The following is a 16,368-nucleotide window of genomic DNA, read 5'->3' on the forward strand; positions in this document are numbered from 1 at the left end:
CTGGCCACCATGCTGGACACACATTCCAAGGTGGTAATACATGGAAAAGGGTTTTGATCAACAGCGAAGACGGAGGTAGGGGTGGACTGAGGAAGGGGAAGGTCTCGTCTTGGTGTGGATTGCTGTGGCTCCCTTTTTGATTTTCTTTTTGTTTCCCACAGCTGCCGCCACTCTGCGCACACAGGTAATTAGCATTAATGATGTCACTAGCCATGCAAGTCTCATTATGAAATTAGCTGCTTTGCCCAGCATCGGATTTGGCAAGCCAGCTATTCACACAGGTGCCAAAGCATGAGGGATTGGAGAAGAGATCCAGAAAACAATTTGCAAATTGAAAATGAAGACATCCGATGTGTATTCCCTGAGATGGTGCTTCATGTTCCTTCTGAGCCTGGCATCACGACCTGCCGCTAACATTTTAAAATATTAGAGTTTTAACAGGTTACCGCACTTCTCAAATACACACACACACACATATATATTTGCTATAAATTAATTGCGTGGCACATATTTTTCTCCTTGCTCTCAGCAACATTCATGCTAGAAAAAAACATTAAAAAATGTGAAATTGTTGTTAACATTAGGCAGAGAGTTTTTCTCTTCAGCTCTTTTATTAAAAGTTTTTTTTTTTTTTTTTTTTGTAGAGACGGAGTCTCACTTTATGGCCCTCGGTAGAGTGCCGTGGCCTCACACAGCTCACAGCAACCTCCAACTCCTGGGCTTAAGCGATTCTCTTGCCTCAGCCTCCCGAGTAGCTGGGACTATAGGCGCCTGCCACAACGCCCGGCTATTTTTATTTTTTGTTGCAGTTTGGCCGGGGCTGGGTTTGAACCCGCCACCCTCGGCATATGGGGCCGGCGCCTTACCGACTGAGCCACAGGCGCCGCCCCTTATTAAAAGTTTTGGAAATACAGTAGAACCTCTATAAGTTGATCCCCCAGGGGACTGTAACCAACTGGTCAATACATGGAGGTGGTCAATGGAAGGAAGAGGCCTGCTGTACTGACACGTCCACGTGGCACATGTCTGGTCTATGAAAATTAGGTCAACTTGTGTAGGGAGGTGGTCAACGATGGAGGTTCTACTGTGCTGTGTTCCTCCTAGAAGTATCAGAAAAGGAAGGCTATCTCAGACGAGACACTACTTAGCCTGCGAGAACTCACAGTGTGGAAGGTCCGAACGGGGTTGAGGTAGGTCTCATTCAGGGCGTTGCCGAGTTTGGAAAGTGCAGCCACAAGCCCCTCGGCTCCCTCTGCCTGGCTCGCGTGGTAGTGCTCCAAGTTCAACACATGTGCCACGATGTGGATGGCTAGATGAGGAGGAGACACACCGGACACGCACCTGTAAATTTCTCTCTTTGTAGTCACTCAAAAGTACAATGTCTCTGTGCTCAACTTTCTCTGAGGTGGTTTTTGTCAACGCCAAGGAAAAGTGATTTATTTGTGCATCTTGAATGGAGCGGGTATTTCTGAAGTATTTCTGAAGATACTGCGTGATTCTCCAGATTCTTTTAAATTATATTAAGAAGTGAGGTAAATCTCAATTCGTCATAGTTTAATGTTAAAATAACAATTATTCTGGAAGTTGAATAATGCCGTGTTGTGATATCACAGCGTAATTATATATGAGAGATAATTCTTAACTAAAGAAATTTTATATCGATATTGAACTTCCTAAGAAGTCAGAAAGTATTATTCCAAACTACTCTGCATCATACGTGTTGATCTATATGTATATGATCCCATGATAGATACCAGGGGATATGTTGTTTGTGTTTGCTTTTAGACGGTGTATTTTTTTACACATCTTAGTATTTAGTAGTTCCCCTTCCGTGGTTTTACTTTCTGTCATTTTAGTTTTGTGCAGTCAACTTCAGTCTGAAAATATTCACGTTAAATGGAAAACTCCAGATGTAAACAATTTATAAGTTTTAAATTGCATGCTTTCCTGAGCAGTGTGATAAAATGTTGTGCCGCCCTACTCTGCTCCACCCAGGAGTGTGACTCATCCCTTTTTGGACAGTCTTTGCTACCCACCCATGAGTCACTCAGTAGCCACCTGGGTGATCATGGTATCCCAGTATTTGTGTTCAAGTAACCCTTATTTTACTTAATAATGGCTTCAAAGCTCAAGAGTAGTGAAGCTGGCAATTTGGATATGCCAAAGAAAAGTCATCAGGTACTTTCTTTTAGTGAAAAGGTGAAAGTTTTCAACTTAATAATGAAAGGGAAAAAATGGTACAGTGAGGTTGCTAAGATCTATAGTAAGAAGCAATTTTCTATCTGTGAAATTGTGAAGGAAGAAAAAGAAATTGGTGATAGTATTGCTGTCGCACCTCAAACTGCAAAAGTTACAGCCACGGTGTTTGATCAGTGCTTAGTCATGAGGGGAAAGGATTAAATTTATGGGTGGAAGACATGAATGGAATTATGTTCTCATTGGCAGACATCAGGTTAGTACTACCCACATTTGCAGGTGTCCACTGGGGGTCTCGGGAAGTGTCCCCCACAGATAAGGGAGAACCATTATATATGTCTACATACCCTACACATACACATAAACACATATCTTTGCATGTGTTTTTGCTGGTGGATTGACATAAGCCAGTATTTACAGAGCTAAACATGCCATCTAGATCAGAGGTTCTCAACCTGTGGGTTGTGACCCACAGGAACTGTCTTGAAGGGTCGTGGCATTAGGAAGGTTGAGAACCACTGCTCTAGATGTTCTTAAGAAGTAAAGGGAGCTTCCTAATTCTGGTGATGTCTAAATTCTACATGAGGAGAACAAGCTCAGGAGCACAGCATCTTCTGGTCTGAGGAGTCTGTGTGTGATGCTCCTCTTTCGTGTCTTGTGACCTCTGTTGGGATGCCAGCAGTCACAACATCCAGACAATGACATTACAGATGCTTTTCCTGCAAGTGGGCCTCTGGCTGGGTGTCTAGGTGATACCCACCCCTCGGATCAGATTCAAGTGTAAAATGAAGATTCATTGTCCAAGATACAAATGATTTCCCAGTCGATATCCTTTTTTCCCTGTGCCCACACGAATACCAGGGGCTACTCCATTGTTCAGTCTATATGAGCTGAGGGCAAGTTATGGGATCCCCATAACTGTACGTTGTGGGTTGAGGCATGAAGGAAGGGGCCTAGGAACAGCAGAAACTTCTAAGAATATTGGCATCATCCTGGTCGCTGCGGTTCATCTTCTGTTCAGCTTCTTTTCTCTATTGCCCGAGTTCCCTCCATCGTTCCCTTTTCTGTGAAGATCTACACATACTTTATGACCCAGTTCAGAAGTTGTTTTTTGTGATTGCTACAGGTATTCATTTGCACCTGTATTCCCCCGTGGACGTGGCTCAAGGATGGACTTCATTCATCTCGAAACCTCGGCACCTGGCACATTGCTTAGCACCGGTTAGTATTTAATAATTAATTGCTAAGTGAGAGTGAGACTGCAGAGAGGCAGCGGGGTAAACAAAGGGTCAGGAATCAATCTGCAGATGCACCCTGTGGGAGTGTGCTCTGCTGATGTGTAGCCATATATACTCACACACTTTTCTTCAGCCTTTAAGTTGAAAATCAAGTCAAATACCCTTTTGGTTGAGGTGCACCAAAGAAGGCAAAGCTCATGGTAGTGTTTCTGCATCTGTGATGTTTTCCGCCTTCTATGGGTTCAGTGTGGTTAGCACCCAAGAGGTGGTGGTGTATTTCCCCTTTAGTAACCTGGTCTGCATACAGCCGTCACATCTACAAAGGGGCTGCCCTGTTCAGTCTCAGAACACAAGCAGCCTTCTTTCCCAACGCGCTCCGTGTAAAACGGGAGCTACTTGCTAAGTTGAATGCAAACACTGTGCAGTAATTTCTGTTTTCTGATAATTATCTCAAAGCCTTTACAAACAGGTAATACTTCTCAGAGCTAACGTATCTCCAAGGCTTACTAAACACCAGGCACTGTTATAAATGCTGTAGGATATCCTCTGATTGAACCCGCAGGTGTTAGTCTCATTCCCATTGTACAGACCAGTATTCAAAGAGTTCAGGAATTTAGTCCCTTAATGGTGGAGGTGGGATTAAACCCTGTCCACGTGACTGTGATGCCACATCTTTTGCCTTTTAATGTGTATTGCTTCTTTTGACTAATCAGTGATTATTGCACCTTACTGTTTACTTAAAACTAGTTTCTCCTGAGGGCTTAGATAAGCCTCTTTAAATGGGTTCAGTTGTGTCTTTGATCTAGAGTCCGACTATTCCTAAGGCTTTGACTGATCTTGACATTTGGGGTCCTCACCGCGGGCTGGCGTAAGTGCCCCTCCTACACTGCACCCCTGAACCCTCATCTCTCTGCTACATCTTTTCTCCTTCTTGTCTTATGCCTAGGAATGGAGCTGTTCCCAATTTACAGGAACAGAGACTGAGCTTCCGACTCAATTAAATGCCTTGCTTACCATTGTATCATCCACGTATGACAGAAAGAGAATGCAGGAAAAATTCTCTTTTATATCATTCCCTATTTTATAACATTCTCCTCCCGTGTAATGAGTTGTTGATCACAATCTGGTTTCTATTAGATTGACTTCCACATGAGAATTTGACACTTTTAAACTAAATTTAAGTGTGTTGACTGAGTGAACGAAGATATTGAACTGTTTTTTTGTTCTTATTGCCAGGTCTCCCATAACATAATGAAGTAGTATAAGAAAACCCAAGACGCTTTTCAAGCGGTAGCTCCTGGGGGAATGTGTTGAAAACTATTCTCTCCAGCATTTTTCACATGCTTTAAACTTCATGTCTTAAATATTCCTTTGCTCCAGCTTCCTCCATTTTGTTTTCTTTTCATGAGGCAGAAGATAAAAAGTGGAATATTTTATTTATCTCAGCAATTCTCAGAGAGAAAACTGCTTATGCCCATTTTGTTTGTCGAAACATTTTATTTTCCTCTTAGCTCTGGTCCTAATTTTACGTGATCTCAGCTGGAAACTAAAGATACAGCAGCTACTAAATTCAGGACTGTTGGGATTTGATAGATTGCAGGGGAGATAGTGTTTTTGTTCTTTTTTAGACATCATATTGTTTTTCCTTTATATGTTTTAATTTTTTTGTTTTTTTTTTGTAGAGACAGAGTTTCACTTTATCGCCCTCGGTAGAGTTCTGTGGCGTCACACAGCTCACAGAAACCTCCAATTCCTGGGCTTAGGCAATTCTCCTGCCTCAGCCTCCCGAGTAGCTGGGACTACAGGCGCCCACCACAATGCCCGGCTATTTTTTTGTTGCAGTTTGGCCGGGGCTGGGTTTGAACCCGCCACCCTCGGTATATGGGGCCGGCACCCCACCGACTGAGCCACAGGCGCCGCCCCTATATGTTTTAATTTTTTAAAACATGAGGGACCATAATGTCTATGTTACAGTGACAATTGCTACAGTTATGTGATAAGATAGTGATGCAGTTGGATTTTTCTGTCATCAATATCATTCATGTTATTAGATTACGTAGCATTATCATGTAGCAGAAACTGACCATCAGTTACTTCTTTCAGTCTGTTTTCTCATCTGCGAAATGGGTAGGTTGGATGCAACTACCGCTATCTCAGCTCCCTTTGTCCTCCTCTGAAGTTAACTGGGAACATTTATTATCTAAAAGGGATTTGTAGACCAAATGGAAGCAATGCAAACATGAAACTTATTGTAACATGTTTTCAAAGTCAACAGTAGCTTAAATGGGCTTTTCAGTCTTGGGGTAAATCCAGTGCCATCTGCCATGCTGGGGAGTACTCGGGGCTCCTGTGGACTTTCCACAGACACGGCTGTGCCCTTGGAGGAGCCCAAAGTACCCATTTCCATAAGCCACCTGATTGTGCCAGGCTACAAGGAGCTACAACTGGACCTTTCTACAGTTTAACGTTCTCCTCAAAGCACTTTTAAGAGAGCAGCAATTTTGAAAGCACTGCACACATACATTTAATTGGTGTGTGAACTTCTGAGTTCAAATAAAGAGATTTCATTGAAAAGTGAACAAAAAAATCATACAGGCTATAATTAGAGCCAGTTGCCCTGAGAAAGTCCCTTTTCCTTCTTTCTTTCTTTCGTTTTATTTCTCAGGAGATCAAAGGAAGCATAATTGAGGGGAATCTTGGAAGGGTGGTCAGTTCTTGTTGTCTTTCTGCCTGCCTGTCACTGATAACAGTCACCCGGAGTTAGTCACCTCCTAATTAAACAGCCTTTAGAAACATGGACCCAGGGACAGATCCTGGCTTGATTCTGCAGCCATAATTTGGCCAAAAACTTTGAAATTTGTGGTCTGATTCCTGTAGGAGGACTCGTTGACTTTGGCACCAGTGCGTGTGGCCACGCCTTTGTAAATCCCATTAAATCCTGTTAGACCGGAGTGGAGACGGCGGCTCCCTGGAGCTCACAGTGCCTCGGGCAGAACTGGTCCATAGCAATTCCCTAGGGGTTGGGGAGCAGCAGGGTCTGTGCCTTTGGTGCTATTCTCAACCCTGAGGTCTCCAAATCTTCATTTTCTCAATATCCTCATTCTGTCCTCGCTCCTCTCATCTTGACCTTGTTATGTTTATTGGTGTTTTTAGAAACTTGTCAGAAGCTGCGATGGGGGTAATTGTATATCCGTAGAACTTGGACATAAGCTGCCAAATTCCGCGAGAGCGCTGCCTAGGTCACTATTTATAGCACCCTTTGATGGAAGCTCAGGCTCAAAGTACTACTTTACAGTTGGGAGGATCTTCAAAGTCTACTGTGGAGCAAAGGATTTAGAAAGATCCACATTATAAGAACGGAGAGGCTGTGAAACTATGATTTTCATTCCAGTGGGGTTATAGGTCCCTGAAAATGATTTTTTAGTGGCCGAAGACTGGCCTGGCAGCTCTTATCACAGGGGGGTGAACAGGAAGGCAGAAGCAGCAGCCTCCCTTCACCGCATCTCCCATGATGTCCTTGATTAGGGACACCATTGTTTTGTCTCTTCCCTCCCCCTCCCCCTCCCTAGCCTACTTCCACTGTTCCTAATTACATCCTTTAATGAGTTGACCAATTAAAGCCTGCAGTGCGACTTACAGGGGAACGGATGAGAAATTAGAGGCTGGCACACACACTTCCATGTGGGTGCGCTTCCTCCAAGGTTACACACCTCTATTAAGCCAGGCGGCGATTTGAAATGCAGCATAATGGGCAATGCTAATAAAACGAAGGCAGGGACCTTCTCTGCTGCTCCCAAGTGAATACACCAGAAGGACAAACTGTGAACCGCGAAGCTGTGTCTGTGGAACAGGCTGAGCATTTTTGTCTCCCCTGAAAGCGCAGTTGCCAGGCACATTGCTTCACTCATGTAAAATGTAATAATTGCTTTGTCAGGGTTTGGGAGAAGCTGAGCGCTCCTTCCCTCCTCCTGCCTCTGCGCGGAGTGGAGACAGCAGCACAGCGCGGGTTGCCCTGGAGGTGCCCTGCGGGGAGGCCCAGGTGATGTTGGGGGGCCTGGCAGAGCAGTAGGGGTTCAGGAGGCAAGGGGCTGGAAGAATACTTGATTTTCTTCGGGGACATGTGAGGGAAGTGGGGGGAATACACCCTGTTTTCTTTCGTTGTGGCTGAATGTGGATTTATGACCTTGGGCGACTGACATCCTTTCAATCCCTTCCCTCCCCACACTGTTGGGACCACCCCAAACTGCTCAAGTGCTGAGTCTGGTCCTTTCCCAGGACTTCCCTCACCCTCTCTTGCCTGCTGCCAACGCCTACCCACCCTCAGGTCTGACCAAATTTGTTAGGCTCCTTTATGTGTCAGGGACCAGAATAGCCCGGATGTGAAGGACACAGTCTTAGCCCCGGAGTTGACCAGAGTCTGAGGAATTTCACTGTGTGGTAGGAAGTGTGACATTAGACCTGTCAGAGGGGCAGCTGAGTTGGGGGTTGGGAGGTGGGAGTTTGGGGCTGGAGCAGGTGGGGAGTCCTGGATACAGCAGTGTCCCACCCTGTGAGCAGGATGACAGGGATGCCCCACTCTGTGAGCATGATGAGGGAGAGTGAGAGCATTTCAGGCAAGGGACAGAATGCTCAGGAACTCTCAGGAGCTCGAGCAGCCCAAGGGGAAAGAGCTGGGGAGGTGTGGCGGGAGATGGGACGCCTGCAGCAGGGCACACTCTGAGCAGCTTAGATTGGATCTTATTTGCAGTAGCACCAAGAGAAAGACCTTGCATTCTGCAAATTCCCAACTGTGTCCAGTCCTGACGCTAATCTGCACGTCTCATGGAGATTGTCTTACTGTTCTTTTACTTCGACAGAGGAAGGGGCTTGAGGAACTTATCTGAGATCACACACCGGTCAGTAGCAGGGGTCGGCCATCTGCTTTTAGCCAACTGCTGCCCCATGCTAAATTATACTCCATTCCCAAAACAACACCGACCACGCTAGTTTCAGAACATTATAGCTGTTCTTGGGGTGTCCTGGGCATGGGAGACATTCAATATACATTACTAACACAGTATACCACGGATATATGATCACATATGAAGAAATATTCTCAAGGTTTAAGGAGAAAACATTTCATAACAATTTTGCTTTATTCTTCTTTATCCCTTTCTGATACATTTTGGTGTTCTTATCTCCCTTTCTTTATAATGTCCTTCTAACTTTCTCCAGGAGTCTAATTCTGCCTTAAAGTTGTGGGATGATGATAGCATTTTATTGCCATTTTCCTGTGTGATGCAGGAATTCAGCATACTTAACATTTTAAAGGAATCCTAAAGATTTCATGAATTTCTTCTCGATGAGCCTCCCAAGGAGCAAGGTGGCCTCTCTGCTTGGACATAGCAAGGATGGGGGACTCAGTACCCTGAGGGGACCTTCATTTATATTTAGTATCATCCCCAAGGTCTGGAGAAATTTCCATTTCTGAGCTGAGAGCTGGTTCCCTGAGTACTTATTTCTTCATGCATTCACCCATTCATCAAAGAGTATTGCAGCTGTGCACATCCAGCCCTATCTGGACCCCTGAAGACAAAGATTAAGTCATCTTGTTCTTTGCCTTCCATCACTTCACTGTTCCCTGCTCCCCCCCCCTTCTAGGACATGATGTCTTTTTACCCCTATTTCTTAACAAACCACAAAGACCTTTTTCCATGCTCTTCTGGGGTTGGTTTAATCTGGCACCGAAGACGATCACTGGGAGAACCTTCCCCACCTGTCTCACTGCACACCCAAAGTTGTGTTAATTGGCACTTGGGCACCGTCTGTCATGTCTTGTTGCTTAATTAAATTCACATTTGTTTTGAGTGTTCCTTTTACTCTACTATTTCTTATGCATGAGAGGATAAAAACAAATGAGGAGAACATTTTATAGTTAAATTAGTTTGAGAGAAACAATCCTGAATCATAACTCCTTATTGTTCAGATAGCCTTTTATTTTAATGTCTTTGTTTTCCAACAAAACCACCAGCCAGTTCATCATTGCTCCTTTTCCTTCCCCCCCCCCACTATAGTTTAACCTTGGCCTTGGATACTCATTTTGAGTGCTTTCCTCTTGAATTATAAATATAATAATAACAGCAACACTTTATATGCTCATAAGGTTTCTTATCTTTTCAAGATCCTTTTATATTCTCAAGTTCAGTATTATTCAGAACCTGGTTCACATGATATTTCTTTTCCTTTTTAATGCCTATGATACCATTTGATATTAACTTTCCTATGACAATGAATGAGATTTTGAGTATAGGTCCATTTCATTTTCATTGTGGATTATATTAAATAACAAAATGTTCACTTTTCAAGCAGGTATTTATCATGGCATTATCAACAAGCTTAACTACACACAAGTGAAAAATGACATTTTACTGTTTGTCATTTCAAACAGAAACAAAATTTCTGTTTGACAAATGTTTAGATCTTATAGGAGAAAACTCATGGATGAATATGCATTGGAAATTTTAAAGTTCATTTGTTTACATGGCCAGATGAAGGGCAAAGATTTCTTTTACCTAAAGGTAAGGCTTGGGGAGAGGTGGCGTTAAAACCAAACTATAAAGTTAAACATTAGAGATAGTAAATCCACCAAGCAATTAACAAGGACTTACTTGCATTAACAGCTATCCCATAGGCAACCAGCTTGTGAAATTTGAGGTTTTTGTCTAATTGCCTCCTCCATGGTCCTCTGCAGCACTAGAGAAACAAACAAGAAAACCTACTTTAGGGAAATATCACAATGATAACAGTATTATGACAGTTGAGAGACTAGGACTCAGGCTTTGCCTCTAAATTGCTTAAAGTGAGGCTACATGATACAAAAGTTAGTGACAGCCAGTCAAACTGGGAAAACAAAAGGGTTACTTGCTTTGCTGAAATTTTAACTCAAAACTGATTAAGTTATTTTCTGGCTACACCTGCTATACCTCAAGACTCCTAAATAAACTTGCTAATATCCACACCTCACACAGCTTCTTTGTTTAGAATATGAAAGGTGATAGCCATCATCCTCAGCTGTGTAGTTTAAGTAGTCTTTAAATTACTCATTATGCAAAAAGCATTATGTATCTATATCTAAATATTCATAAAACCACAATGGTGATTTATACAGGTACTTCTCAGAGATACTGTGGGTTTGATTCCAGACCACCATAATAAAACAAACAGGGCAAAAAGTGACTCATACCGATTTCTTGGTTTTCCAGTGTGTATAAAGTTATGTTTACATTATACCACAGTGTATTACATGCACGATAGCATTCTGTCTAAAAAAGTACCTATTTTCATTTAAAAAATTATTGTTAAAGCATACTGACATGGAGATGACAGCAAAGCAAGAACACCATTGGAGACGTGGTGCCAATAAACTTGCTCAACAGAAGTCTCCCACAAACCTTAAATTTGCAAAATAAAAGAAATATATGCAAATACAGTAAAGAGAAGAGAAATAAGATGAGGTATGCCTTTGTAATAAATTATTTTATCTGGTAAAATTTATTGAAGGTCTCATTTTCTGTGTGCTATTGTATTAACTGGAAGTATGGGTATAAACCCCCAAAGAGTGAAATTAATATACAGTAGAAACTCCATAGCTCACCCCCACCCTACATTGACCGCTTGCGAGAGTTGACCTAATTCTCACAGACTGGACATGCACCCTATGTATGTGCCAGTATGTTGACCTGTTTGTTACAGTCGCGTGGGGTGGATTTATAGAGGTTCTACTGTATTTAAGAAATGTAGGTGTTAAAATTTACATACTAAAATCTATATACTGAGATTGTGCTCTCTGGGGGTAAGAACTCAGAGAGATAGTTCCCGAGTGGCATTTTTCTCAATTGCTTATCAGTCTTCTTTCCATATGGTAGTAGTTCAAGCTGTTAGAATGTTTCCTTCTCTATGGAGCAAAGCATCAGGAAAGGATTAAGCAATGAGTTCAATGTCATATAAGAAGTCTATGGTAAAAGTTAAATCAAATGGACTGATTACTGATGTTCATAAAACTGAGTATGGGAATGTCCATAGTCAAGGATCTCTTTGTTTTCAATGGCACTTATATTAGGAAGTCACAACAACTACGATTATTTCAAATATTTTAGTACTTACAATACTTGTTCCTCTAATGAATGAAATAAGATTTCGGCTGATAGGCAGTAGAATTAGCATGCAGTTAAAATTCAGACACAGTGCTGATGCTCGTGCCCAAGCCAGGGCTGACTGTCCGTAGGTAAAGACACAAAAAAAGATGCAGTGAAAACAAGGAAGCCAGGGAAATAAAATGCATTTTGTTTTCCGAAACAATAATGTTCAAATACCAATTGTACTTACACCCAAGATAGCTCGTGTGTAGTAGAAAGATTCCTCCTCTTCATACCAACAGAATGTGTCAATAAACAGATACAAATTCACTCCCAGCCATAGGAGCTGGAGTAGGACAGAAAGAGAACCAATCAATGCTATCTTCAACCTTTTCTTCTGCTCAGAACCACTGGGGTTCTTCTTTTACAGCAAAAGGAAGAACTTCTCAATACCACATATTAATCAGAATTACTCCATATATTTATTTTTCACAGGTGAGTTTTTAACAATGATCATAATGGTAAGAAATTAACTTTATTAAAAAGATTTTAAATGCATATAATTCAGTTTCAAGTAATTTAATGAAATGGCAAAACCTTCTTAATGCACATTGCTTGACAATGGTGTCAAGAAGAAGGAAATCTTTAAAAACAACTCAGAGTATTCTAGAAAGATCCTAATTTCATAGTCTAATTCAAAGACTTCATTTGATGTAGGGAAACATTCATACATTATGCAAAAACAAACTCCTTGACTTTAAAAATAATTAAAAATGAACTCAATCGGAAAACAACTTTGCCTGATTCTATAAGGATGAATTAAATAATAGCAAGGGAATGTTTTCTAACAAGTTTTGGTCTTTTGACTAGAGAGCAATACTTCAAGCTACTTAGCATTCCTATGTAAGTGATCCTAAAAATCAAAGACTATTCAATCTACATATTTAAAGTTGAAAAACAAAAATGATACTTACTACTAAAATGATGGTGAGACCCTCGTGCAAGATCCAGCACCCCATCCTGACACTTCTCCCTTTTGCTCTCAGGAAATGATTCCTTTTACTCACTAGCTTCTGTATTCAGTCCTCAGTAAGGGCTTCCGTACTAAATTATTTCATCTTTTTGTCTTAGGAAGCACCTACTGGGAGTAGCTCTCCAGGAATTTCTAATTAAGGACTTCTTGCCAAAGGCACATCACCAAGCTGACATGCCTCATGACCTGGGTAAATACAAGGCAGGTCTCTGTCTGATGATTCCTTTCTTCAAAGATTTTATAATAAAAGGAAGCTGGTTTTATTAAATTGTCCTCATGTACTTTATACTTAATTCATTTTCTACATGATTGCAGTCAAGATGATAATAAGTCTTTATGTAAATTTGAGAAATAACCTAACTGCTGAAGGCTGCAGACAGCAAAGCACTTGCTCTCAAGGTTTGTCTACTTTATTTTTACTTCTTTACGTCCTTCCCCTCACCCCTTCCGAAAAAGCTCTATGTAGAAGACATAGAGTGAGGGCTAATTAAATGTGAATTAAATAGTCTTTGAGAAGATGGGGAAGAAAAAAATTGACCCTAAAAATATTACAGGTAGAAAACTTATAAATCTAAAAGTGTGACTATAAAATTGAACTTTTTTGTAGGATTGATGGAATCGATTTCCCTCCTTTTTTGTGTGTGTGTGTTCTAATCCCACTTAATACACCCATGAGACAGGAGAGAATATTCTTTCTTACCATAGAGATTCCAGGAGTGATTTCTTGGTAGCCTGGTCCTTCTCTGATTCCAGGAGTGATTTCTTGGTAGCCTGGTCCTTCTCTGATTTCTTGGTAGCCTGGTCCTGTTGTTCAGTGTGACTATCACATCACTCTGGTAGGCAAAGTTATCCAAAATGAAGAAGTTTTCTGGCCCAAATATTTTATTTAAAAGGTTTAGACAATTAAGATGAAAATAGAAAGAGATTGAAATCATTTGAATAATTGCCTAAGCTTTCTGTGCTTTCATGTGGTGGATCTATATAGTTGCCCTAAAAGAATTTTAAAAATTTAAAAATATGGTAGGAATAAGAATTGAGAATATTCATTGATCTATGTTTATCCAGGCACTAGGTTAAGTTTTTTTCAAATATTGTCCAACATCGACTCCATCAGGTGGATATTACAAGCTCTGTTACAAAAAGGTAGAAACAAACCCAATTAACTCACAGTATGAATAGCTGGGACGTGAATCCAGTTCTCTTTGACTTTAGCATCATTTTTAGTCATTACTTTATATTCCTTCCTTTAGGAAATACTTACTTATGGAATTGTGTATTAAAACATATGTAGTATACAGATATCAACTGTATTTTAATAAATTTGACACATTCAAATTCTATAAATTTATTTAATTTATAATCACAAATAAATACATTGTTTCTACATAACACTAATGAATTACAGAAAAATGGGCTAGGCATGGTGGCCCACACCTGTAATCCCAGCTGTGTAGAAGGCAAGGTTGGAGGATTCCTGGAGCCCAGGAGTTCAAGCCCAGTCTGGGCAACATAGTGAGACTGTCTCAAAAAAAAAAAAAAAAAAGAATAAATAAGTCATCCTGCTGTATTAATCATGTCTGCCCCCCCCTACATTTTGTTATACTTTGATATTTTTGGGCCTTGTAGTCTTGGAGAGGAATTGCCCAAGTTAGGGTGGTTAGCTGGTTCCTAATGGTAGAAAACAACTTGTCTGTGAGCACTGATGTAAATCAGTCAACCCTGAGTCCATGCTCCCAACCACCTCTCTTCCCAAACTCTAAGAGCCAACATTTCCTTGGCCCTAAATCACCCTGGGGCCAGGTACTGGACAGCTAGGGACTGACCGCCCTATACCCAGGGCCTGCTGAAATTATTCAGAGTATCCAGCCCTGGGTAAGCCTTTCTATGAATGCCACAATAAAGACTTCCCCCTGTTCTCTTTGCCTCCTGACAACCCTGGTGAAGCACCTTGATGAATAGCTGAGCTTTGGACTTACCACCCAACCTTGACTGTGAGTTACCTCTTTAGAATTTCATATTGCATGTTTAAAGGGACTATCATAATATCTGCCTCATAACATCAGTCCCTTCCTCTTTCACCTACACGCACGCACACACGCACACATTTATAAACACATTCACACATAAGTAAGATGATGCCTCTTCTGGAGAAGTCTATGATTCGGCAATAAAAAATTTAGTGAATTTATTTGTCCCTAGGAAAAGGGTTGTTTTTAAGGACTTTTTTCTTCTAGAAATATACAAAAGTACAGGTCTTTTGGCAGCATTAACCTGAAATTAGAGTGCAGTTAGTAAAATACTTTTGGTAGCTTCTTTCACCACAAGCAATATAAAGATATAAAGTCTTTATATTCATTAGTTTAAGCCAATAATCTTCCACAATGAAATGATTTGTTATTTTTGAAGTATTTAGGATTTACATATCTTAGAGCCTTTATTCAGTTAGGTTATAAAAATTAATTCAGAGAGAATACCTGTAGAATTTTTTTACCATCTCTTCTATTTTAGATTCAATGAGCGTGAGGGGGAGTTGACGTTTTCTGTACTCTTTGCACAGTGTTACAAATGAGAGATATTTGGTGCTGAATAAGAATGGAAGGCCACTTTTTTTTTTAACTGCTTAGAATATTTCTAATACTACAGAAAAAATAAAATGTAAAGGTTTCATTTTCAAAATTGATCTTCACATGTTCCATCCTTATTTCTAAACTTTGATTTGTTTTTCACTTTGAATATATAAAGAACATTGTTTTCTATTATTCATCTATAGCCTACAAAAATTGTTAACAGTTTTATTATGAAGGTATAACTTGTGATTTAACTGAAATGCTTTTCTTCAGAGATTTCATTTTAATAGAATTTGCAAAGATTTTTTGTTCACTGGTATCAAAGAGTTATATGTGACCTTCAAATTTTATTCAAATTCATTCACAGCTCAACAATTTTGTCCAGTTAATGGATATGCATTTTCTTCTATTTTCACATTTAAGAATCATCTGACAACATCACTAACCATTTCACAATATTTGGATTAGACGTCATAAGGCTCAAAATGTTAGGTCTTTTATCATATGCCAAAATCCACTTCAATTCAACCTATGGACTTTTTTTTTTTTTAAAGAAATCCTCAGTTTTTATTGATATAACATTAGGTTACTCTTGTTATTTGTTAATTTATCTGGTGAAAGTTTTGGGATGTATATCATGTCCAAAAGATCTGCCTCATTTTTTACTTCATTGAAGAAATCTGTACAGATCACAATTTACTTATTTAAATTTCAGATTGATAAGAGGGTACATATAATTAGGTTACATTGTTTGCATTTGTAAGGTAAAGTCCAAGTTGTAAATATGTTCATTACCAGGTCACAATTTAAATCTATATTTAGAATCATTTCCCAGGAATCAAGTCACACTAATGGGGCTAACATTTAAGAAGTAATGACATTGTACAAAGTCTATTGACATGATATAAATGCGCTGAATTCTATCTATTTTCACCTAATTGTTTTTATTGCTAGGACAGAGTGCCCATCTCATTCCACAGAATTTTCTCAGAACAAAAGAAGTGAAATTTGCCTTGGTTGTTTCCAAGGTATCTACTCTCTTCCAGCCCACCATGGAAGATGATGTGAGTTTCTCCCCAGTAAAGCTCACCAATAACAAATCTTCTATGATAGAAAAAGTTGGAGGGAAACAGAACAAATAAGTTTACAAAGGCAGGTTAATTGCTTGCATACATGAATGCAAATTCTATGCTAACCACACTACATTCTTGGACTGAATT

The 16,368-nt window shown here is 40.3% G+C and overlaps 1 protein-coding gene across 1 annotated transcript in view; it reads right to left on the reverse strand.

The window, feature by feature from the left end:
- The window catches only part of NOX3 (NADPH oxidase 3), a 58,071-nt gene extending 45,504 nt beyond the window's left edge, over window positions 1-12,567 (reverse strand). Inside the window, exons 1-5 of the mRNA XM_053592671.1 lie at window positions 12,523-12,567; window positions 11,799-11,894; window positions 11,577-11,687; window positions 10,082-10,166; window positions 1,164-1,309 (exon numbers count right to left, since the gene is read on the reverse strand). Of these exons, the coding sequence (XP_053448646.1) occupies window positions 1,164-1,309; window positions 10,082-10,166; window positions 11,577-11,687; window positions 11,799-11,894; window positions 12,523-12,567 (483 nt within the window). The remainder of the gene's footprint in view (window positions 1-1,163; window positions 1,310-10,081; window positions 10,167-11,576; window positions 11,688-11,798; window positions 11,895-12,522) is intronic.
- Between the last annotated feature and the right edge of the window lie 3,801 nt (window positions 12,568-16,368).

The sequence above is a fragment of the Nycticebus coucang genome, chromosome 5 (assembly GCF_027406575.1).
Source record: "Nycticebus coucang isolate mNycCou1 chromosome 5, mNycCou1.pri, whole genome shotgun sequence".
Taxonomy (NCBI): Eukaryota; Metazoa; Chordata; class Mammalia; order Primates; family Lorisidae; genus Nycticebus; species Nycticebus coucang.